The sequence below is a fragment of the Leucoraja erinacea genome, chromosome 24, assembly GCF_028641065.1.
Source record: "Leucoraja erinacea ecotype New England chromosome 24, Leri_hhj_1, whole genome shotgun sequence".
Lineage (NCBI taxonomy): Eukaryota > Metazoa > Chordata > Chondrichthyes > Rajiformes > Rajidae > Leucoraja > Leucoraja erinaceus.
This window is the reverse complement of record NC_073400.1, coordinates 7,938,901-7,963,164: the sequence shown is the minus strand read 5'-3', so window position 1 is coordinate 7,963,164 and position 24,264 is coordinate 7,938,901. Positions and strand designations below refer to the sequence as shown.

The following is a 24,264-nucleotide window of genomic DNA, read 5'->3' as shown; positions in this document are numbered from 1 at the left end:
GAATTCTATGCAAGAAAAGGTAACAGTTTCCATACCACGTAGGAATATGGCTCAAACAGACTGGTACACAGCTCACATTAACAGCAGGTATTGTTCAAACAGGCACTACATCAGTAGTATTAACATAGCTAGATTAGCATGTAAACATTGGTTTTAAAGGAACGGAGCTCTCAATTCACAATAGTGACCATACAGAGGAAATTTAGCTCAAACTTATCCACACAGTACAATCACAAGGTACTTGTTAAATTACAGTCATATACACTGATTATACAATAGCATCATATGCAACTTTTGTACGTATTTGGAATTGAATTTGCAGAATGGTATATCAATATTTCTAATATTGCACTGCCACATGTCACTACATTGACACACAAATGGCCTTGTATTAAGCACTGATACGGCCTTTCCAGTTTAATGAATAACTTGTACTGCGCACAGTTTGTGCTTTTAGCAGAATGGTCGGTAGGAATGATTGGAACGTACCTCAAGTTACTGATGGGGCTGCCACCAGTTTGCAGTTGATAACTTGCGAATAACAGGTATAGAAATTTGGATTGAAATTTGACTCTTATTTGCACTCACTACACCTGCACGTTACTCACAAGACTAAGTATGACGTCATTTAAGACTGAATCAAACTAATCGTAGCCAAGCAAATCCCAGCATCTAACAATCTAACTCACAATGTAACTTCCTACCCAAAATGTTATTTGCCTTGATTCTGAACATGGCAACATGTGGCAACCCATTTGTTAGCGGGTAAGTACCCACTGCGGGAGGAAAGAGAAGGTTCCTTTGCATAATACCGACCACTCGTCCTAATAGTCACATACAGTGCCCTCCATAACGTTTGGGACAAGGACCCATCAATTATTTATTTGCCTCTGTAGCCACAATTTGAGATTTGTAATAGAAAAAAAATCACATGTGGTTCGTGCACATTGTCAGATTTTATTAAAGGCAATTTTTATACATTTTGGTTTCACCATGTAGAAATTACACCATGTAGAAATAAAACTGTTAGAGACATTAGCCAAACCTTGGGCTTACCAAAATCAACTGTTTGGAACATCATTAAGAAGAAAGAGAGCACTGGTGAACTTACTAATCACAAAGGGACTGACAGGCCAAGGAAGACTTCCACAGCCGATGACAGAAGAATTCGCTCTATAATAAAGCAAAATCGCCAAACACCTGTCCAACAGATTAGAAACACTCTTCAGGGGTCAGGTTGAGGATTTGTCAATGACCACTGTCCACAGAAGACTTCATCAACAGAAATACAGTGGCTACACTGCAAGATGCAAACCACTGGTTAGCCGCACAAATAGGATGGCCAGGTTACAGTTTGTCAAGAAGTACTTAAAAGAGCACCTACAGTTCTGGAAAAAGGTCTTGGGGGCAGATGAGATGAATATTAACTTACATCAGAGTGATGGCAAGAGCAAAGTATGGAGGAGAGAAGGAACTGCCCAAGATCCAAAGCATACCACCTCATCTGTGAAACACGGTGGTGGGGGTGTTACGGCCTGGGCATGTATGGCTGCTGAAGGTACTGGCTCGCATCTTCATTGATGATACATCTGCTGATGGTAGTAGCATAATGAATTCTGAAGTGTAGAGACACATCCTATCTGCTCAAGTTCAAACAAATGCCTCAAAACTCATTGGTCGGCGGCAAGGCAATGATCTCAAACATACTGCTAAAGCAACAAAGGAGTTTTTCAATGCTAAAAAAAGGTAAATTCTTGAGTTGGCACGGCAATCACCCGATCTGAACCCACTTGAGCGTGCCTTTTATATGCTGAAGAGAAAACGGAAAGGGACTAGCTGCCAAAACAAGCATAAGCTAAAGACGGCTGCAATACAGGCCTGGCAGAGCATCACCAGAGAAGACACCCAGCAACTGGTGATGTCCATGAATCGCAGACTTCAAGCAGTCATTGCATGCAAAAGATATGCAACAAAATACTGAATATGACTATTTTCATTTACATGACATTGCTGTGTCCCAAATATTATGGTGCCCTGAAATGGGGGGGGGGGGGGGGCGACTATGTATAAACAGCTGTAATTTCTACATGGTGAAACCAAAATGTATAAAAATGGCCTTTTTGTTAAAATCTGACAATGTGCACTTTAACCACATGTGATTTCTTTTCTATTACAAGTCTCAAACTGTAGTGTATAGAAGCAAATACATAAATGATGGGTCCTTGTCCCAAACATTATGGGGGCCACTGTACCTAGAAAATTCTAAATAATGTGTACATTGTGAGGAATTGTAAATGCTTTACATTCCTCAAATTGAGCTGCGCTTTATACTTCTGCAAGGATATGCTATCCCTTTTTTAAAATTATATATTCTTTATAGATATTTGGTTACAAAATACTCTACTAAATATATATTTATTTTTCAGCTGTATTTTTGTGTAAACTAGAGGGAAGTATAGAGTTAAATGTTTCAATAGTGCATAATCTCCTCTAGTCAACTTCCAACTCCAGGAGTTTAATAACCTATTAAAAAGCTGAAACCTATTTAACTTGCGTTTATACACCTGAGACTGCCACCAACAGATTGTAGTCCCATTCAGGGAGCAGGCAGTAGCAACATGGCAGCCACTGATTCTCATTGCACTATGTAGCACAAAGATTGCCTTCACGAGACCATTACACATCACTTTAGCATCTCACGAACTGCCATACAATTTGGACCTTATCTTTCTGGTACAAGATAACACATGGCTCAAATGTCCCATGTCCCCTGTTTACTAATGAGACTTAACCACCCAATTGGCAACTTTGTTATGAAGAACTAAAAGTCAGAATTCGGATGCGTCTGTCTAAAGATCGGTTTTCCAAATTCGAGGAGCTGAGTGGCGTTGATGTACAAGTGTCGGAAACAAGAACTGGAACTACAATGATACATTCATTAAACAGAATTTTTTAAAGAAAATCCAAAATTCTTTTATCTACTGGAGAATGTGGGAGAGAATATGCACTGTATTTCACTGGCCTCCTTCTTGCGTTTAAAAAAAAATTTAGAAGCAGGGATGAATTTTGAGCCACCAGACCCCTTTTGCATGATATCAATGCAGACTACTGGTTCCTCATTTCAGTTACTTAATCTGAATTATCATTCAATTTATACTATATTCTCACTTTGCCACACTATTTGGATTTAGTGAAATTGTTGGATAGATTTTTTTGACTTTATAAATGATTTGCCTGTCAGTGGTGACCAGATACTTACTGCATAGAATTCATCTCCTGCCTTACGCCATTTCTAAAATCTACATCAAGCAGTTTTGAAATCTTAATTTAATTCCCTGCTTTATAAAGCACTCTTAACAATTGTATTTCTACACAAGTTAGAGGTTTTGATGGATTCATACAGGTAACAATTTGTGTCACAATCTAATTATAAGGATTTTGAGGTAAGAAGTTCAATGTTGTCTGTGGACCAGGTCAAACCAATGTCTGGTGTATGTGGTGATCAGAACACCAAAGTGGATGTGGTCTATCAACCTGTGTTTCTACTCGTGTATGAATCTGCAACAAAATATCCTGGTTCCTCATATTGAATACTGGTAAATAACTCAGCACAAAAACCAGATGGATTTCACATGGAAGGGCATATTTAAATGCCAGGGTATGTCAAACAAGCAAGCAAGTTGAAGAAAGGATGAATGAATGCAAGTGAGAAAAAAACATTTTTGTACAAATATAGATACATACACACACACACACACACATATATATATTTATATAGAATAGCAAAGCATTTTGGCACCAATCTAGCTTTTGGCTGAGCAACAGAGGATGGAGTGACCTGTCCGTTATCAAGCAAAATAAATATAAAAATAGAGAGAGAGAAAAAAAATGAGGAAAGGTATTTACAAACTTGGCAATAACGTTGAAATGTGGATGTTTAGTAGAATTGCTTTGGGGATTGAACAAATAAAAAAAGACAGTACAAGCCCCAAATTTCCTTTCCTTTCCTTCCCCATCCCTACATTTATCTCCAACCTAAATGTACTTCCTAAATGTTTAACAGTGGGAGGTAGAGCTCTAAGGGCTAGGGAGTCAAAGGATAATGGGGAGAAGGCAGGCACGGGTTATTGATAGGGGACGATCAGCCATGATCACAATGAATGGCGGTGCTGGCTCGAAGGGCTGAATGGCCTCCTCCTGCACTTATTTTCTATGTTTCTATGTTACATTAAACAGGGAGAGACTTTCCTTACAACTCAGATTGTGATGCGATTATTGGAGCATGTTAAAGTATTGCAAAATGTGACGAGGTTAGTGACTAGTGACAACTGGCTTATAACTGCTATTTATTGCCGAATCTCTCATAAGATGTACCACACGCAACGGCATACAGTTTAATATTTCCTTCTCAACTCCTATATTTAGTTCAAAATACCTTGCAAATGATTTTAAAAATATATTTTGACAAAAACTAAACTATGAATTAAATGGCAAATGTTTACTTTTTTCACCCTCTTTATTAGAATGTTGGGAGTTTTGTAAATTTATGACTCTCGAAACCTGGTTTCATTATGCACCAATTAACTTTCAGAACAAAAAAACGTATGATTAAAAAAATATATATTTTAGAAGTTAGTAGGTTTGTAACTCCAGCAACTGTAAATGTCTAAATATTTGCTTTAAATAATATTCCTGGGTGACCATTAAGTCTTTCCGGTCTATAAGTTTGGACTGTATACAACTAGGGGAGTACATGCCAACTATTCTAGTACCCTTGAAAATATGGCAAAGGACAAATACAGATTATTGATGGTTTAGTGTTTCTATTTTCCTTCTCTGTACCGATTATTCTGAGACCACGATCCAAATAGAAGAAAAAGCTACTCATTCATTGGAAGAGTTGCGTTGAATATTTTGTTAAGTAGGTAGCACACGAAAAAATAGATGGGGTTTGCAAATGGTGGGGGCAAAAAGGTAAACATTATCAGATGTCACTGTTTTAATCATTTCAACTCCACGTTTCCACCACGAATAAAGGGAAGGGGCCAATTGGTCTCAAAAAGCTTGCTTCTTCCATGTGAACCTCCAAAGTAAAATTTGAACTATCAAACAGCGAGTGTAGTAGAAAGATTGTTATTCCAGAGCTGTGGTCGTTTTGCACTCATGTGTGGGCAGCAGAGCCCCCTGGTGGCGGAGGCCAGCGAGTAAACTCTGTGCAGATCTCAAGAGTTTGAACATTTTAACTGCAAAGATCCTGGAGCAGACAGGTTATTTTCGAATCCTTTCTTCTGAATGCCATGCAACTTAGAAACAAAGAAGGTAGACAAAAATGCTGGAGAAACTCAGCGGGCGAGGCAGCATCTACGGAGCGAAGGAAATAGGCAACGTTTCGGGCCCAACTTAGAAACTTACAGCTCATATATAGTTAAATTGAACATTCTAGTCTCAATGTATATGACTGTTGTTTGGCCAACGCTGCTCTTCATTTGCTACATAATGTGCTAAATATTTCTAGAAAACCTCTTTGTATAAAATGATGGAATGGTACCCAATTAACAGCAGCACCAATAAAAGTTCTACACATTCGAACACAATACTGGCTATCTTGTAAAAGTGGCACAATTATTTCAAAGAGGAATTTTCAGATTAATATTTGCTCCACAAGCATGCTGACATCAAGATAATAGCTAACACCAGGACATTGCATTAAATCAGTCATGTGTACAGTTATTAGCACAGTTTTAGTTTATATCTATGTCAGCATTATTCTCCAGAGATTGTTTGTGGCCAAGTTCACAACTCACATATAATTGGAGTAGCCACTTAAATAATCAGAATTCAATTCAAGTATCTAGTTGCTGCAATTCACTGCAATAAACAACTGTGCCAATGACTGGGTCCGTGGACTGTCTGCAGGAATGGCTTGAGTGATAAATATTTCAAATCAGTCTCACTCTCACTAATATAAAAGCTGCAAAATTCTTGGTTGATGACTGGGTATTTAATAAACACAGATCAACACATTCACCCCCTTAAAAAAGATAAATACAAATGACTGGAAACAAGGATATCTCTGTTAAATGATAAGGCGACATTGCCATGAACTACCTTCCATTGGAATTGTAAGAGTCATAAAGCTTGGTCAAAATTTACGCTTGCAAGGAACAAGTTAAAGCATTTATCCAACATTATCCAGTATCTTTTAAATGCAAATTGCAAGAATGTGAGGGAATGTTAAAAGTTTCCTACCACCTCTAGTGGAAAAAAATACGTGTTTCTGTAATTTAGTGATGGTATACTCTCAATTAAGGGACTGGTATTGGTCTCACGCTGGTTTGAAGTAAAACAAGAGAACTATTCATGTGAGCATTTGTTAAAGCGCAACGAAACTTGGTTAATAATAAGAATTTCTGGTGAGAACGAAGTGTATGCCTCTTCATGGATGGAAACGAGCTCACCTTGAAGTTAAGTAGGTTTCTTATTAAATAGGTATTTTACACTGAACATTAAAGGTTTTTTTTGAGCTGACAGATGGATGCATGATTTACACGAATGACAACAGGGCACTAATCTACTAACAAAAATTACAAAGTGAAATGATTTGTCAATTCACCTCAGAACACGAACAGCATTATCTAGAACATGTATGTACAATAGCAACAACTAGCTGGTAAATACACTGTTGAATCAGATAACTTCCACATAATTAGCTGGATACAAGCCCAACTGTCCATTCTCCAGACGTCCTTTGCACCAGCCCTGTTCATCTTCATCTTCAATCTTTATTAAGAAATCACCTGCATTTATAGAGAACGAAGCACAAATAGTCAGGCACAAAATATAGTCAGACTTTTAGACACAGCATGGAAACTGGGCCTTTGGCCCACCGAGTCCACGCCGACCCGCGATCACCCGGTACACAAACATTACCAGACACATGAGGGACAATTTACAATTTTTTATCAAAGCCAATTAAATTATAAACCTGTACATCTTTGGAGTGTGGGATGAAACCGGTGCACCCAGAGAACACCCACGCGGTCTAAGGGAGAACATACAAACTCTGGACCGATAGCACCTGTGGTCAGGATTGAACCCGGGTCTCTGGCACCGTGAAGGGCCTGTCCCACTGTACGAGCATTCAAGAGCACTCCTGAGTTTAAAAAAAATCGAACTCGTGGTAAGAACGTAGAATGTACGTAGCGGGTACGTCGGAGGTCGTGGATGTCTCGTAGCGGCTTGTAACGCAAACGGCAGGTACACAGGAACGCGGAAACTCGTGAAGTTTTATCAACACTGTGAAAATGTCCACGAGAGCCCCGAGTACCTACGAACGGCTATTACCGTAATTCTCCGAGTGTGAATCAGGGGAAACTCGGGAGAAATCTTGAATTACCGCGTACAGTGGGACAGGCCCTTAAGGCAGCAACTCTACCTCTGTGCCACTGTGCTGTCATTGTTTTTTTTTTCATTAAAATGTTTCCTTGCAGTCCTAACTCTCTTAATACTACAAACCCCAAATCTATACCCAAGCTATCTCACATCTTTCACACTACGTACCATCACGAAGACTAGTTAGAACCTCATCTTAACATAGTACATTTGCTGCTGAAATCCTGCTTAAACATTCATCAGCCCTAATAACTCTAATGCATCCTGACTCTCCACTTGAAGTTACTTTAAACTTTCCTTTCTATACTCCAAGAAACAGCGTGAAAACAGACCCTTCGGCCCACTAAGTCCGCGCCGACCAGCGATCCCCGCACACTAACACTCTCCTACACACACTAGGGGCAATTTACAATTTTACCAAAGCCAATTAGCCTACAAACCTGCACGTCTTTGGAGTGTGGGAGGAAACCGGAGCACCCAGAGAAACCCCAGGCAGACATGAGGAGAACATACAAACTCTGCACAAATAGCACCCGTGGTCAGGATTGAACCCAGATCTCTGGTGCTGTAAGGCAGCAACTCTATTGCTGCACCACTGTGTTGCCCGTTACCTCCGTGTCGACTATTCTACACAGCAATATCTGCACATTGTGACCTTGAGAATCTACATATGAAAATTACTTCACCCAAGACAGGTGCCAATGCTCAAGACATCACTAAACAGTTCCATCTCCTTGTTTTCCTAACTAGTAGGCCTTGGAAAGTGGGAGGAAATTGATGCACCCAGAGGACGTCTAAGAGGAAAACGTACACATTCTGCACAGGGAGCACTAGATAACCTGGGCCGCTGGAACATGAGATCACTAGATAGATGGATAAGAAGGGTTCACAGGGTTATAGTCAAATGCAGAGAAACAGGACTAGCCCAATATGCCAAGGTGGACCAAAGGGTCTGTTTCTTGCTGTACAACTCTATGGCATTAACAACTCTTTTGGATATGTTATTGATTATTCCCCTGTATGTTCATTTCTCATCAATGTGGAAAGCTTTGTTTGATGACACTGCTGAGAACTAACTCAGGGTGTTTTACTATTTTATTGCTCTTGTTCATGAATGAGCATCACAAAGCTCATCCACCAACACTAAACGACCGTTGTGATATTGCTTGAGGACAACTGATGTTAGTGCCATTACAGCAAACAATGGCTCATAACCCTAGGTCTTATTGAGGTCCTGGGACAAATGACAGAGGTTATAACTTACAAAGAAAGATAGTTGTGTTAAACTAAGTGCGGGGGAACTCCACTGTTACGTTGAAGGAGGATTTTTCTCCAGACTCACTCACCTGCTTTAAAGCTCAGTTCATCCTGTTCTTGTCCTTCATAATCATACAGCGCGCGTACCCGCACACCCGGTGCGTGGGCAGGAGAGGATTCTTCATCAAAAGGGTTTGCTCCTCCATTGGCATCATTTACACTGGGGTTATTTGTTTCATCATCAGACCATTCAGCAGAGAAGGTCTGGTTCTTCTCGTAGCTGCTTACACTGCGGGGGTCGGGGGGGGGGGGGGGGGGGGGGAGTGCAGGGATTGTGGGGGAAAAAAACAAGCAAAATGTTACTGGGGCACCAGTGTTTATTTATTTCTGAGGAGAGAGATAACTGGAGAAAATCTGAAAAGTGGAAATTTGGAAAGGAATACAATGTTAAATGTCTCTTTCTCCCCCTCAGATGTTGACTGACCAGTTGCATTTTCCATTATTTTGCTGTCGAAGGTCTGCATCGTCACAAATTGCCTATAGGGAACAAGGCAAGTGAAAACAATCCTTGGCCAAATTGTAGAAATGGAAGCGTAACTTGGCAGGGGCACAGCTGCGTTTAGTTGGCTATGTTGGATAAGCTGTGCCAGGCATGCAACATTCGGAGCTGTGTCATGGGAAGAGATCAACGGAGGAAAAGATTCCTTGAAGAATTGCAGCATCTCCACTGACACGCAGAAATCCTGGCCCACAACGCCTCAAAGTGATTAAAGATGACTGGAGCAGTTTAGTGATACCACGGAGACAGGCCCTTCAGCCTATCGAGTCCACACTGACCGCACATTATCCCCGCACATTATCGCTATCCCACACATACTAGGGGCAATTTAACATTTTGGAGTGTGGGATGAAACCGAAGATCTCGGAGAAAACCCATCAGGTCACGGAGGTCACAGGAGAACGTACAAACTCCGTACAGGCGAGCACCCGTAGTCAGGGCCGAACCCGGGCCTCTGGCTCTGTAAGGCAGTAGATCTACCGCTACGCCACCTTGCCACCTGTTAGTTTGTTGTTTCCCATAAGTCACGAAGGAGGAGGATTTGGGATGGTGTTGCGAATCTCTTGTCCATGCATTAGAAGCTCCAATAGCCTTACCTACACAGCAAACCGCTATCTTTCTTGGTAAGATACAACCTCTATCATTTGTCCCATGCCCTGCTGTGCTGCACCTGAACCACATTGTTCCCACATTGGCCTCATGAGTCAACTCAGCACCTACAAGCCGCAGTGGAAGGAAGTCATCTGTGGGACTTTTTAAGAGAAACAGGAGTGGGCTATGAACTTCCATTGAAACTGGACCTCCTTTAGTGAAACCATGGGCCATTTAATTGTCTGCTCCCAAGGATGTATTTCTTGTTAGTTCCATTACTTCCATTATTACTGTTATTTTACCATCTTTAGATCTGGCAAGCCCTTGTCATTTCCTATTCCATATGCTAGCTGTATGGAACCTACTTTACTGCCATTCTCAAGATTCTTGGCATACTTTCCATTTCCTTCATTGAAAATGTGATGCTAACCATTCATCTGCCATTTCCCAATTTTCATTTACAGTTAACATCTATCAAGAAGCAGTAGTCACATAATAGTCCTGATCCTCGGTCCCCAATATAGATCTTAATATATATATTTTTAAATGTATGGTGGTCTTAGAAGTACAATAGTGTGGTTTCTGAATTCAAACTTGTCTATGTAACTTATTCACTGACAGGAAAGACAAAATCATGGACATTTGAGAAAAATGTCTTTGCCTGAAAACTGCCTTTTCCTCTCCATCTTCCACCCAATCCTTTCCCGAAACAAGCAACACTCCACTTGCAGCTTGAAATTAACTCTTTAAAATAAAACTACATTCCCCCTTATTTCTCCATTGGTGACTACGGTCTTCAGCTCAGAAGCCTTGCCGTTTTGCATTTTACTGAGGTGCATGAATATAAAAAGTGATCCTGCATTGCTGTGAGAGGAGTCACAACGCCAACACTGAGAAGCAACGGCATGGGGAGAACATGGGTAGAGCATGTGGGTCATACCAAGCAGATCGTGTTTGCATTTGCAATAAGTACGGATCCAACGCCATTATTAAGTTTGCTGACGATACCACGGTAGTAGGACTGATCAGCGACAATGATGAGTCAGCCTACAGGGAGGAGATCCAGCACCTGACCAGCCTGGTGTGCCAACAATAACCTCGTCCTCAACTCCAAGAAGACGAAGGAGATTATTGTTGACTTCAGGCAGACCAGAGGAGGCAGTCATACCCCCATCCATATAAACGGGACTGAGGTGGAGCGCGTCTCCAGCTATAAATTCCTCGGAGTACATATCTCGGAGGATTTGTCCTGGTCCCTCAACACCTCCAAGCTGATCAAAAAGGCACAGCAGCGCCTTTACTTCCTGAGGAGGCTCAAGAAAGCCCACCTGTCCCCCCGGATCCTGACCAACTTTTACCGCTGTACCATAGAGAGTATCCTGACCACCTGCTTCACGGTATGGTACAGCAGCTGCACTGCTGCGGACAGGAAGGCACTACAACGGGTGGTGAAAACCGTGCAGCACATCATCGGTGCCCCGCTCCCTGCCATGGATGCCCTCCACCGAAAACGGTGTCTGAGACGGGCTGGGAAGATCATCAAAGACCCCTCACACCCCAACCATGGACTGTTTGCCCTCCTCCCATCAGGGAGGCGGTACAGGAGCCTCAGGTCACGTACTAGTAGGATGAGGAACAGCTTCTACAATAATACAATCACACTGCTGAACTCGGAGTCCCGCCGATAGATTTCTCTGGTCCCTCCGTCCCCATTGTTTAATTATTCTGTATTTTTTGATTATTCTGTATCTTCTCTCTTTCTATTTTTTTTTAATTTCTTTATGTACAACTACTACGGACTGACGCAAAACTGCATTTCGTTGTGCTGATACTTGTATTTGTGCGATGACATTAAAGTTGAATTGAATTGAATTCATGGAGCTAGTAATCCCATTCTCATTGCAGTCATTGGTTGTGGACCATCAAGATTGCATTTACATTTAATTGTCACGTGTACCAATTAATAAACAGTGGAATTTGAGGTACAGTGAAAGTATAATCTCAGAGCTTTGAACAGCATTTCCCAATCACACGATCTCCACTTTCTCGGGAGACACGAGGAGCAGGAACAATAACGACTTCAAATCCTCTCCATCACACGTCGCCCTGTCGTGAGTGAGTGAGAGAATTTAAGGTTTACATTTGAGCGTGTGGCAGTGTCAGAAGCAAACCTTGTGCTGGCCAAATCCCAGATTTAATAAAGGGAATATAGTGATACTGGATTTAAGCAGTCTGCACCAAGTTACAATGCATTGAACCCACTTCCACGCTGAACTGCGACTGAGGGCCATAAAAATACCTTCACTGGACAAACTTTAATCGGAGTGAACACGTGAGGAAAATAAATGAAATCAAATGTCATAAATAATACAAGCTGGGAATGTGGGAAGTCCGTGACACCATATGAAGGAATTGTATCAATATTAAGGTTATTTTTACTGTTATTGATTGACACTGTGTTTTTATTTTATCACTTTAAAGGGACAGGACTGGCAGCTCAATGTTCTGGGGTGCAGGAGCTTCAGGAGAGACAGGGGTGAGGGATAAAGAGGAGGGGGGGAGGGGGTTGCATTGTTGGTTAAGGAGGATGTCACGGCAGTGATCAGAGGTGACATTACAGACGGTTCGTCTAGTGAGGCTATATGGGTGGAGCTGAGGAACAAGAAAGGGATGGTCACTGTGTTGGGGGTGTACTACAGACCCCTGAATAGTCAACGGGAATTAGAAGAACAAATATGCCAGGAGATTACAGACAAATGCAGGTCAAATAGGTTTGTTGTAGTAGGGGATTCTACCTTTCTCAATATAGACTAGGAAAACCATAGAGCGAAGGGTTCAAATGGGGTGCAAGTCCTGAAAAGTGTTCAGGAGAGTTTTCATAGGCAGTATGTAGCGACCCCCACACGTGAGAGGGCAACGCTGGATCTAGTATTGGGAAATTGAGATGGGCAAGTTAATGAAGTGTTTGTGGAGGAGCCTTTTGGGACACGTGACCACAGTTCAATTAGGTTTAAGATAGTTATGGAGGGACGTAGGGACGGAGAGGGTCCATGTGTTAAAATGTTCAATTGGAGTAAGGCCAACTTTGAGGGTATGAGAGAAGGTCTCGCTTAAATTGACTGGAGCAGGTTATTTGGGGGGAAAGGAACATCGGCCAAGTGGGGTGTTTTTAAAAGTGTGCTGACAAAAGCTCAGGATATGTACGTCCCTGTTAGAGTGAAGGGCAAAGCAGGCAAATGTAAGGAAGCTTGGCTGACAACGGAAATTGAGGTGTTGGTCAAAAACAAGAAGGATGCATGGGACAGGTATAGGCAGCTGGGATCAAGTGCATCCCTGGAGGAGTTTCGGGAACTAAGGAGTAAACTACAAAAAGGAAATCGGAAGAGCAAAAAGGGACAAGGAGATAGCTCTGGTGGGTAGCATTAAGTACAATCCTAAAATATTTTATAAATACATAAGGGGGAAAAGGGTAACTAGAGAGAGAGTGGGACCTCTCAGGAATCAGAGTGGCCATACTGTGTGGAGCCACAGGAGATCGGCAAGGTCCTCAATGAATATTTCTCCTCTGTATTTACTGAGGAGAAAGACAGTAGGACGGAGGAACTTGGGGCAGTCAATGGAAGTGTCTTGAGAGCAGTCAGTGTCACCATCGAAGAAGTACTGAAGGTACTGTTGTGTATGAAGGTAGACAAATCTCCAGGGCCAGATCAGATACATCCGAGGACATTGTGGGAAAACAGAGAGGAAATTGTGGGAGCCCTGGTTCAAATTTACGAGTCGTCCTTAAATGCAGGAGAGGTGCCGGAAGACTGGAGGGTGGCAAATGTTGTGCCTCTTTCCAAGGAGGGTTGCAGGGAAAATGCTGGGAACTATAGGCCGGTGAGCTTAATATCTGTAGTTGGAAAGTTACTAGAGAGTATTCTGAGGGATAGATTATACAGGCATTTGGACGGGCAAGGGCTGGTTAGGGATAGTCAGCAGGGTTTTGTATGAGGGAGGTCGTGTCTCACAAATCTGAATGATTTTTTTTAAGAGACGTGACCAAAAAGGTCGATGAGGGCAGAGCTGAAGAAGTTGTGCACATGGATTTAGTAAGGCATTCGACAAGGTTCCGCATGGTAAGCTGCTCTGGAAGATTAGATCGCATGGGATCCAAGGAGTGATAGCCGAATGGATAGCAAATTGGCTCCATGGAAGGAAGCAGAGGGTGATGGTGGAATGTTGCCTCTCGGACTGGAGGCCTGTGACTAGTGATGTGCCTCAGGGTTTGGTGCTGGGCCTGTTAACGTTTGTCATCTACATCAATGATTTGAATGAGAACATACAGGGTAAGATTAGCAAGTTTGCTGATGATACAAAAGTGAGTGGTTTTGCAGATGTGAAAAATTGCAGCAGGATCTGGATCGATTGGCCAGGTGGGTGGAGGAATGGTTGATGGAATTTAATACAGAGAAGTGTGAGGTGTTGCAATTTGGGACGTCGAACAAGGGCAGGACCTACACAGTGAATGGTAGGTCCTGCCCTTGTATAGGAAAGATATTGTCAAGCTTGAAAGTGTTCAGAAAAGATTTACGAGGATGTTGCCAGGAGTAGAGAGTGTGAGCTATAGGGAGAGGTTGAGCAGGCTGGGTCTCTATTCCATGGAGCGCAGGAGGATGAGGGGTGATCTTAAAGAAGCGTACAGAATCATGAGAGGAATCAGGTAGAGTCTCTTGCCCGGAGTAGGGGAATCGAGGACCAGAGGACGTAGGTTCAAGGTGAAGGGGAAAAGATTTAATAGGAATCTGAGGGGTAACCTTTTCACACAAAGGGTGGTGGGTGTATGGAACAAGCTGCCAGAGAAGGTAGTTGAGGCTGGGACTATCCCATCGTTTAAGAAACAGTTAGCCAGGTACATGGATAGGACAGAATTGGAGGGATATGGACCAAGCGCAGGCAAGTAGGGCTAGTGTAGCTGGGACATTGTTGGCCGGGGTTGGCAAGTTGGGCTGAAGGGCCTGTTTCCACACTGTATCACTCTATGACTCCATGAGAGGGGATAGTGTTTAGTTCTAAGGGTTTTCACCATCAACTGCAGATAATGCGAATGAGACCTAGGACGAGTAGGGCTGTCTGTGTGGAGTTTGCAAGCTCTCCCTGTGACAATGTGGTTTTTCTTCGGGTGCTCCGGCTTCCCCCCACATCCCAAAGACACGTAGCCTTCTGCAAATTGCCTCCAGTATTTAAGGAGTGGAGGAGAAAGTGGGATAACTTAGAACTGGTGTGAACAAGTAATTAATGGCCGGCATGGACTCAGTGGGTCGAAGGCCTGGTTTCCATGCTGCAACTAAAACAGTAAATATAACCAACCAGTCAACATCTGTAGAAAGAAAGATTAACAGTTAATATTCAGGACCTTTAACATAAAGGCTGCTGATTGACCAGATGGAATCCCTGCACTTCATTTTGACATTAGATTTCCACCCTTCACAGTTTTAGTTCCTTTTTGATTTAGTCTTTCAATAATGAAGTAAAATAGCACAAATAACTTCATGGAAGCCAGGTTAGTTTGCATGTTATGTACATACAGAGAGTCAAAGTTAGAAGCTAGTTGATTTGAACAGATGATTATTTTAAAGAATATAGTTCAGTTTGATGATTTTCTATGAAAGGGAAGAAAGGCAAGAGAAACCCATCTGTTAGAGTGCGCTTTTACGCTACAACTATCCAATGCAGTTAAAAAAAAATCAACTTATTAAGTTATATGTAGAAAGACCAGAACCTGTAATGGTTGCATTTCACAATCTTTGTATAGTCTGGTCTCAGATCCTATTTCTGTGCCAAGGAGTTACAATGCCTGACACACATTTCATTGCCTTGATTGAAACATTTAAAACAACTTTGATGAGGATTCTAGAGCCATAATCCTGGTGAAAACAGACTTTCGACAAGATCATGATATTACTGCAGTCTAGAAAACCAGGGATTGACTGAAAAGTCTTATTCACTGTAATTGAATGCAACGTTTCTGAAGGTGAATCGGCTCTTGGTTTGAACCAAATCATATTGACTAGAATTATTCCAGAAAGCATGTTGACATTCTTCAACCTTGTAGAAAAGAAGAATTCATATGTTTTTTTTTAAATGATGGTTTAAGGACATTTGCATTAGATAATGTAGTAGTTTAAGTCATGTACTTTTCTTTTCCTTGCATATTAAGAAAGGCATTACCATTATTTCATAGGCTACAAAATGGAGGCAGGTATTAAAGATGATACATCATAGACAGATTTGTATCTATCTTTGTCAAAACAGGTGGAAGGAAGATGTAAAGAAATGTATCTGCATACATCCAGCATGAGAGAGACAGTGCACACAAATGGCATATTCAGTTGTGAACACAAAAACCAGTGAGTAAAAGAGGCAGAAGGGTTTGCGGAGCAACAAGCTATTGTTAGTTTTGCTCCAAGGGTTAGTTAAAGTTAATGAATATTTGTAAAAATCCTCCAAGCATAAACAGTTTTCACCAACTTTTTATTTTCCTCTTTATGCTCTTCCTTCCCCTCGTGGTTGACATCATTCTCAGCAAGAGGGCTTACATTGCAACTTCTCTCATTATTCTGGCAGATACTATGGCTGTTTGGGGAGTGAGAAAAACACATCTGCATTTGTAACGAATGTCAAGAGAAAGGTGATCTAAGTAGTCTATTAACTGTGAAATATCTTTGGACACAAACTTTATAACCATCAGCTCTTACTGAAAGAGGCCAATTTGAATGATAAACAGATTATTGCATGGTCTTTGAGTGCAGCCTGCAATGAATTTTAGCCCCCTACAAAGAGCCAATTTTAACATTCAATGAAGATGTTGATGAAGATAGTCTTGATGAGAGAGGTACAAGCCATTCAGAGGTTGAGAAGCTGTACATGCGGAGCGTTGTAGATGTAGCCCAGTCTATCACAGAGACATTCTTCCACCATTGATTCCATCTACACTGGCTTGGAAAAGCAGCCAACACAATCATAGACCCAGTCTTTCTTCTTCTTCTTCCTGTTCTTGTCTAGAAGAAGGTACAGAAGCTAGAAAGCATGCACCACCAAACTCAAGAACAGCTTCTTCTCCTCTGTTATCAGGCTTCTGAACAGCCCTTTCCTAAGTTAGGGTACTGTCCAATTAACCTCTACCCAATTGTGGCCTTTGGACTTTGTCTGTAGAACTGATGCTCTACAATGCTGAGAACTATTTTCTGCACTCTGTATCTTCCCATTTGCTGTAGAGGCAGAGTGGGAGGATTGATGGATACTGGAATATATTAGTGCATCCTTGTTCTACCTAGTACCTTCAGCGAAAAAAAGATGTGTCCTTCATATTAAGCCAGCAGCATTGCGCCAAAGTGATAGGTGTTAGTTTAGTAAATTTAAACTATTCCAGTAAAACTACAACTCTGCCTAAAATGCAGATGCTTTTCATCTACTTCATACATAGAGGGCAACTCCAACTGTGTCACTTACTGTTCTGTCAGCCTCCCCCAATCAACCATAACACCTCATAATAACCCCACAGTGCTACTAACCACCATTGACCCATTCCCCTGGTCCACTAAGGTTATTCTAACTACATCTTACATTGCTCTCTACCTCCGGAGTGAACAAAACTGATAATATAGTATTATTATTGTCTCATAATTGGCATCATAGTTGCCTCTCTGCTTGCCCCAGACACAGGGGGTCGGTGCACAATTCCTCATCTCGACTTCTAAATGACGAGTGGCTGCTTGGAGCAGGTGGTGCATCTTGGCAGTGCCACCTGCACTCTGCTGTGAATTGTGTTGATATAAATGATATGGCCAAAGTCTAGCATGAAATGAGGATAGAAGGAAATATGCAAGTATCTCCTGTTATACCCGTTATTGTCAGTCTTGAAACACAATTTCTACATCTGATCTGATCCTTGAGCAATTATCTGTCCAGTATGGAGGCTATAGGCTGGCATGTTTTTAAAAAATATATTTTGTACATCATTTAAAACAAAAGTATGCGATTTCTTCCATGAATACCCGTGTTAAAAAACTCCTACCTTTTAAAGTGCACCTACCTGCCCCGATCAGAACACTGAGCCGCTTGCTCTCCTCCTGGTGACACATTTGTCAGCGTAACACCTTCATTGGGCTTTTTTACCTTCTCCTTTTTTGCAATTGTGTGAGTCATGTCTGCAGAATATTCCTTCAAAGGAAGAGTTTCATTTAAACTCAAAAAGCATTTAACTACGTGGATGCATTGGCACATGTAAACGTTTCCATTTCACACAAAGATAGTCAGCAACAATTTTACTACAGATTCTTTGAACCATTCCTATCATACACAACTTTTGTTTTTAAAGGTTAATTAAATGTTTGTTTTTTAAGTGCTCTAAGTGTAATTTTTTTTTAAGAGATCTGTGCCAAAATGTAGTTAACGTTCAAACAGGCTAATTATGATATTTCTTCAAACTGCAAAGTGTCATTTACTATGTGTGTAGGAATGAACTGCAGATGCTGGTTTACTCTGAAGATAGACACAAAATGCTGGAGTAACTCTAATGTTGGTTTACAAAAAAAGGCACAAAGTACTGGAGTAACTCAGCGGGTCAGGCAGCATCATTGGAGAGAAGGAATGGGTGATGTTTCGGGTCGAGATCTTTCTTCAGGACCTGAAACGTCTTCTATTTCTTTTCTCCAAAGATGCTGCCTGACCAGCTGAGTTACTCCAGCACTTTGTGCCTTTTTTTGTAAACCAACATCTGTGGTTCCTTGTTTCTCCAGGCAATTTCGGAAGGTGCTAATTAACCTGGTGTTCATATCTAGCACGGGTTGGCACAGGATCAAATAACTAATAGAAATATTCTGAAACAAGCAAAATAAATAATCTTGAGGAAATCCATTGTTCTGAATGGACGTAAACCATTAGAGACAAATAACAAATAGTGGTTCAATGGTTATCATATGTATATAGGTACAATGAAATGTTTTATAATTTGAAATTTGTGTATACAGATCAGTAAAAATCTTACTATACATAGGGGCAATTGTGCAAGAGTGGAAGAATGGTAGATTAAACAGCAATTGTAGAAGGCCTTTACTCCCCACCTAATGAAGTGCTATAACATGCAACCTGCCGTAAGGATGTACCTCCATTTATAAGGTGTTCCAGGTCAGTGCTATCTCTTCCATACACTAGTTTTATCCCAGTGCCCAGGTAAAGAGGAAATTCCCAGTATGGGAAATACTCCTTGCACCAGCTGATGCCAATGGCCATATTTGGGCTGGTCATAAATTCTGCTCTTTACTGATCGCATGGGAAATTAATTGATCGTGCTGGACTTGAATAGCAGTTAAACTATCAGGGGAGTAAATATTAGGTTTTAGTCGGCTTCTTTAAAAGGAGATTAGCTTGGGTCATACCTGGATCTTAATTTTACTTCGGAGTCACGTGAGTGATTCCGTGAAGACCCCAGCCCAGTGCGCAGGTGCGGCCATAATCGCACAGCTGTGCAACACGCGGCCAGCGGGAGTCGGGCGCTCCCGCAACCAAGGAACGTGAGGTAAGTACTTACCTTAATCGGGCCTTGTGGTTTTTGCTCCAGGGGGAGCAAAGCAGCAGAGGAAGCGCCCCCCGTCGACTCCAGCGAAGGAGCCGACAGTGGAGGGGGATAGGCGCAAACGGGACCGCACACGCTGCGGACCGCTGACAGGGAGCTGCGCTGATGCCGGTCCGCTGAACAGCTGTTTGGTAACAGCAGCGGACCGGCGGGAAGTTTAAAAACCCGACCGGCAGCCCTGCAGACTCCTGACAAGGAGAATCGCCACCCAGGAACCGCTACAATGCCGCCTGAAAAACGGCAGGCAGCCTCTAACTACAGGTAAGACAAAAACCTTACCAAAATTACAGGTTCTACAGGAATCAACTTCCTCCAATACTGGAACAGGCTGGAGACAGCAAAAATAAGTATATCTGTCTCCCCAAGCCAGAGGAGGTCATGGAGTTCAAAACCTCCAGGGAAAACAAGGGGTCACTGGCTGAATGCCAAGGGAGCTGACACTCCTACCCCAGTGCTATTGCACTAGCCATCTCCCTTGTCGAGGGATTGATGCAACAACGGAGTTTGAGCTATGCCTCCTCCAATTTATAGCACACCCTTTTGCTCCCTCTTTTGAGGCTAGCTAAGGAGGCCAGGGCTGGGCTGGCTTAAACGCTGGGCAGGCGGACGAGAACAGCAGTATGCCAGGGGAGCAGGATCAGGAAGAGCTACTGGGTGTCGTGGGCCACTACATGGCTCCTCCATGCGACCATCTTCCCAAACAAAGCCCTGCAGGAGTAGGCCTTTCTAGAGGCAAATCCGCAGGCAGCTGGGTCAGCAGACTCGCAGACAAGAGCTAAAAGCAGCGAACTTTGAAGCTCCTAACAGAGGGTCAAGATGTCACCGCCTTTGCTCGTTTTTTCCACGGATCATACTCACCTGGCAGGCGAGACGCCATGATCACCAAGGTGGTTCTCCCAGGATGAGACTATCCCGTTGCACTACGAGTGTGCTGACGCCTAAGATGTTCCCAAATTTGGGATACTCGACTGATATTTGTGCATATAAGACCTGCCCGCAACCCCAAATATACGGGGCTATGCAAACCGCTGCTGCGGGAAGAGAGGCAGCTAAACCTGTGCGCCTCATGAGGGCAGGCCATGGAACGAGCAGGACATCGCATCCAACACCCAGCTGGCAGCACCCCTCGGCATCCACCAGCAAATATCGAACAAGGACTGGTGAAAGCCTGGCGACCGCTTCACATTACCCCCAAAGTTCTTTTTAGACAGGGGCCCAGAGCGGAGCCGTGGGAAAATGCGCCGCCCCACCGACAGCACCAGCATACCAGCAAAACTAAGCCTTCATGAAAAAACAATAAACATGGAGGTAGGTAGTCTGGTTCCTCCCAGTTTACACTAAATAAGGGTGTTCTACTAACTGCGGGGGGGGGGGGGGGGGGGCATTTACACTTGTTGATAAAGCATGGGGTGCTGTCACAAATAACTAATATATACTCAACAGTATTAGAGGATAAAAACTTGAATTCAAATTGGGCATATTACCGCCAGTTCAGCAATGCGCCCAAAGGGCATTTTCTCCCTCTAAAAAAGAGAAGTGAGAAGGTCAAGCTGAACTAGAAAGGCTCATTACTAAACGGATCATGGGAGTAAACATGAACCATTGGAATTTGTATTGAATATATTCACCAAAACTACAAAAGATGGTGAATGTAGCATCATCATTGATCTAATATCACTAAATAAATCTGTTGAGTATATACACTTTAAGATGGAGACGGGTTTTTTGTCACTGCCAGACATCTGATCTCCAAAGGATACCTTATGGCGAGCATTGATATGGAAGATGCTAACTATCTTATACCCATACACTAGGATCATTGTAGATACCTAAAAAATTTTACCTGGATAATGGATATCCCGGTTAGGGCAACTATGAGAGTATAGAGCATTCCCAATGGTCTAACCTCAGCCCTAAACTATTATAAATATTAAAAATGGCCATGAAAATATTAAGAAAACAAGCATAATCATGGCATATATTGGATGATATCCTCATATTAGGGAAAACAAAGGAATTAGCTGTGGCAGCAGTTCTAGCTACGAAACAGCTCCCTAAAGCTCTGAGGTTCATCCCACGCCAAGATAAACCAGAATTGAAGCCGTTAACTACCATGGATTATCTGGGCTTCAATAACAATTCCATCCATATGACTGTTACTTTGCCAAGGTACTTGGGTCACTATAATCAAATCATGAATGTACCCCCTGAAGCTATATCACAATTACAGTGGTGGGCAGACATATATTTGGCATAGATTTCAGCCCTATTATCATCACCAATCCCAACTTGGTTATTAAAAACCGATGCCAGTACTTTAGGCTGGGGAGCAACTAAACTCCATATCCAGCACAGGTAACAGATGGACCAATTCAGAATCATCGTTACTACACACACCGGGCATCAACTACTTGGGATTGGTGATCGCCTATTGGGCTAAAAAGCATATGCATTTCAAATGCAGCACGTACATATGTGGTTATGGATTGATAATACTATGGTGGTGGTTTATATCAACCATATGGGGAGCATAAAATCATTATTGTGCAACAAATTGGTCAAACAGATCTGGCAATGGTGTGTCAAAAGACATTTTAACTATCAGCTGCCTATTTCCTAGGAAGCTAGAACACAGTGGGAGACACCACGTCACGGGTAAAAATTTATGATAACATTGAATAGATGTCAAACCCAAAATATCTGCTAAAGGTATTAAGCAGTTTGAAAGCCAGATATCAATTTGGTTGCACAAGACGGAATCACCAGTAACCTATGTATGTGACTTAGGAACCAGATCAGAGGCAGCAGCAATAGATGCCTACACGCTGGAAGGGGGAATTTCTGCTTTGCCTTCCTCCCTTCTGCCTCATCAGTCGGGCACTTCGCAATACAGATGGGATCTGTCTCCGAGATATTGAACGTGCCCGACCAGCCTACACAGCCATGGTTCCCAGTTCATCGCGACATGGTGGGCGAGTCACCTATGGATTTCCCTAGTGGACCATGGTTGCTGACTCAACCCAGTATCAGGCATAAGCCACCCATGCCAGGGAAACATCAAACTCCTGGGTGCAGGTTTTGAATAGACCTTACCAGGGACTGGGATTATCCAAAGGAACCATTACCACCATGTCGCCATCCCTGCGAACAGTCACCAAGAGCTAACATGGGTAAAATACTGCCACGACGCAGGGACAACATACCAAACTATTCAACCACTGACGTATTGGAGTTCCTGGAACATCTACACCATGACTAAAAGGTGAGTTACAGTGCCGCAAATACAGCATGGAGCGCCTTGTCTGCTTATCTAAAACAGCATGACAGCAGAGCTTGGGATCCCATCCACTGAAGATAACTTATGAAGGGCAACTATAATAATAAGCCCCAAAAACCCAGGTATACCCATGTATGGGATATCGGTGTGATATTGACATATCTCAGAGAATGGCACCAGCCAGATCCCTCAGTCTTGCTCAATCTATGTTAAAAACGCTCATGCTTATGGCTCTTGTATACGCTCACAGAGTCCAGTCACTCCATAAAACTAGACTGGATAACATGGTGATTACCCCAGACGCATCACGTTCATCATTCTAGGTCTGGTAAAAACCTAACTCGCAGGTATATAGGACTAGGCGAGATTATGAGTTCGGCACGGACTAGTAGGGTCGAGATGGCCTGTGTTTTCCGTGCTGCAATTGTTATATGGTTATATGGACCAGGAACGCCCAATTCACTGGTGGGATTCCGGGCCTACCCACCAGAGTCCAGGTTGAGTGTGGTGACCCATCTACTACAATATATAGACACAACCCACAATCTTAGAGGGAGAGGAAAGCCTATGGGTCAACCACAGAAACCCCAAGACGGGGTACGAGCCAAACCACTCCAAGGTGGCTCAAACAGGTACTGAAAGCTGCCGGAATAGATAATAATACATTTTAATCCCATTCCACTAGGGCAGCATTGATATCAGCGGCTAAACGAATGGACATCCCGGTTGACCACATTCTCAATACGGCAGAATGGTCAAGGGAACAACGTTCAGAACATTTTTTATTGTAAACCGTTGATAAGCCTGATTTAATTGCAGAAAGAATATTACAAACTGCAATATTAATTTAAGCTCAGGGGAGCTCTTTATGTTGTTATTGTTAACAAATACCTTTCTGTTTCTTGTGAAAGCAGATCCATTGGTTGATTACGATAACACTTCCTCCCTCAAAAACTTCGGCAGTGAGTGAAATATAAACCGTTACACGGTTTGAAATCACAGACCTTTGAAGTCTTCACGGAATCACTCACGTGACTCCGAAGTAAAATAGTAGGGTTAAACGAGTACTTACCAGTATGAAGTTTGATCTGTATTTTATGAGGAGTTACGATGAGGGATTACGTGCCCTCCGCTCCCACCCTCAATATATAGATCAAACTAATAAACTGATGTCTCATGATCTTTACTATCTTACTTCAAATATTGTGTCTATCCTGTGATTTCACACCGCTGCTTCGAAGTATGCCGCACCTGCGCACTGGGCTGGGGTCTTCACGTAATACCTCACCGTAACTCCTCATAAAATACAGATCAAACTTCATACTGGTAAGTACTCGTTTAATCTTACTATTAAATACTGATAGCATCTTTAGTAGCATTATTCACAGGAAAACTACACCATGGACCACAAGTTTCATCTTTAGAAGCCATGCTGAGGGCAATTTATCTAAATGCAGTATATTGTAAATTATGCAACTATATCTTACTAGTTGTGTATTTTGACAGGTTGTACATGTAGGAGATGCACATCATGAATGGTTCATTACCTGCAAGTTACATCAGTATACAAAT

At 42.4% G+C, this 24,264-nt stretch overlaps 1 protein-coding gene across 5 annotated transcripts in view; it reads right to left on the bottom strand.

Moving 5' to 3' along the window:
• Positions 1–2,063: 2,063 nt before the first annotated feature.
• pacsin1b (protein kinase C and casein kinase substrate in neurons 1b) overlaps positions 2,064–24,264 on the bottom strand; it is a 221,166-nt gene continuing 198,965 nt past the window's right edge. For 4 of the 5 annotated variants that reach the window (XM_055654464.1, XM_055654467.1, XM_055654466.1 and 1 more), the window contains 4 exons: positions 17,874–18,001; positions 16,310–16,414; positions 8,739–8,938; positions 2,064–6,797 (listed from right to left, as the gene is read on the bottom strand). In XM_055654464.1, the coding sequence (XP_055510439.1) occupies positions 6,688–6,797; positions 8,739–8,938; positions 16,310–16,414; positions 17,874–18,001 (543 nt within the window). In that variant the 3' untranslated portion in view covers positions 2,064–6,687. The remainder of the gene's footprint in view (positions 6,798–8,738; positions 8,939–16,309; positions 16,415–17,873; positions 18,002–24,264) is intronic. The other variant, XM_055654468.1, reaches the window with a different exon arrangement.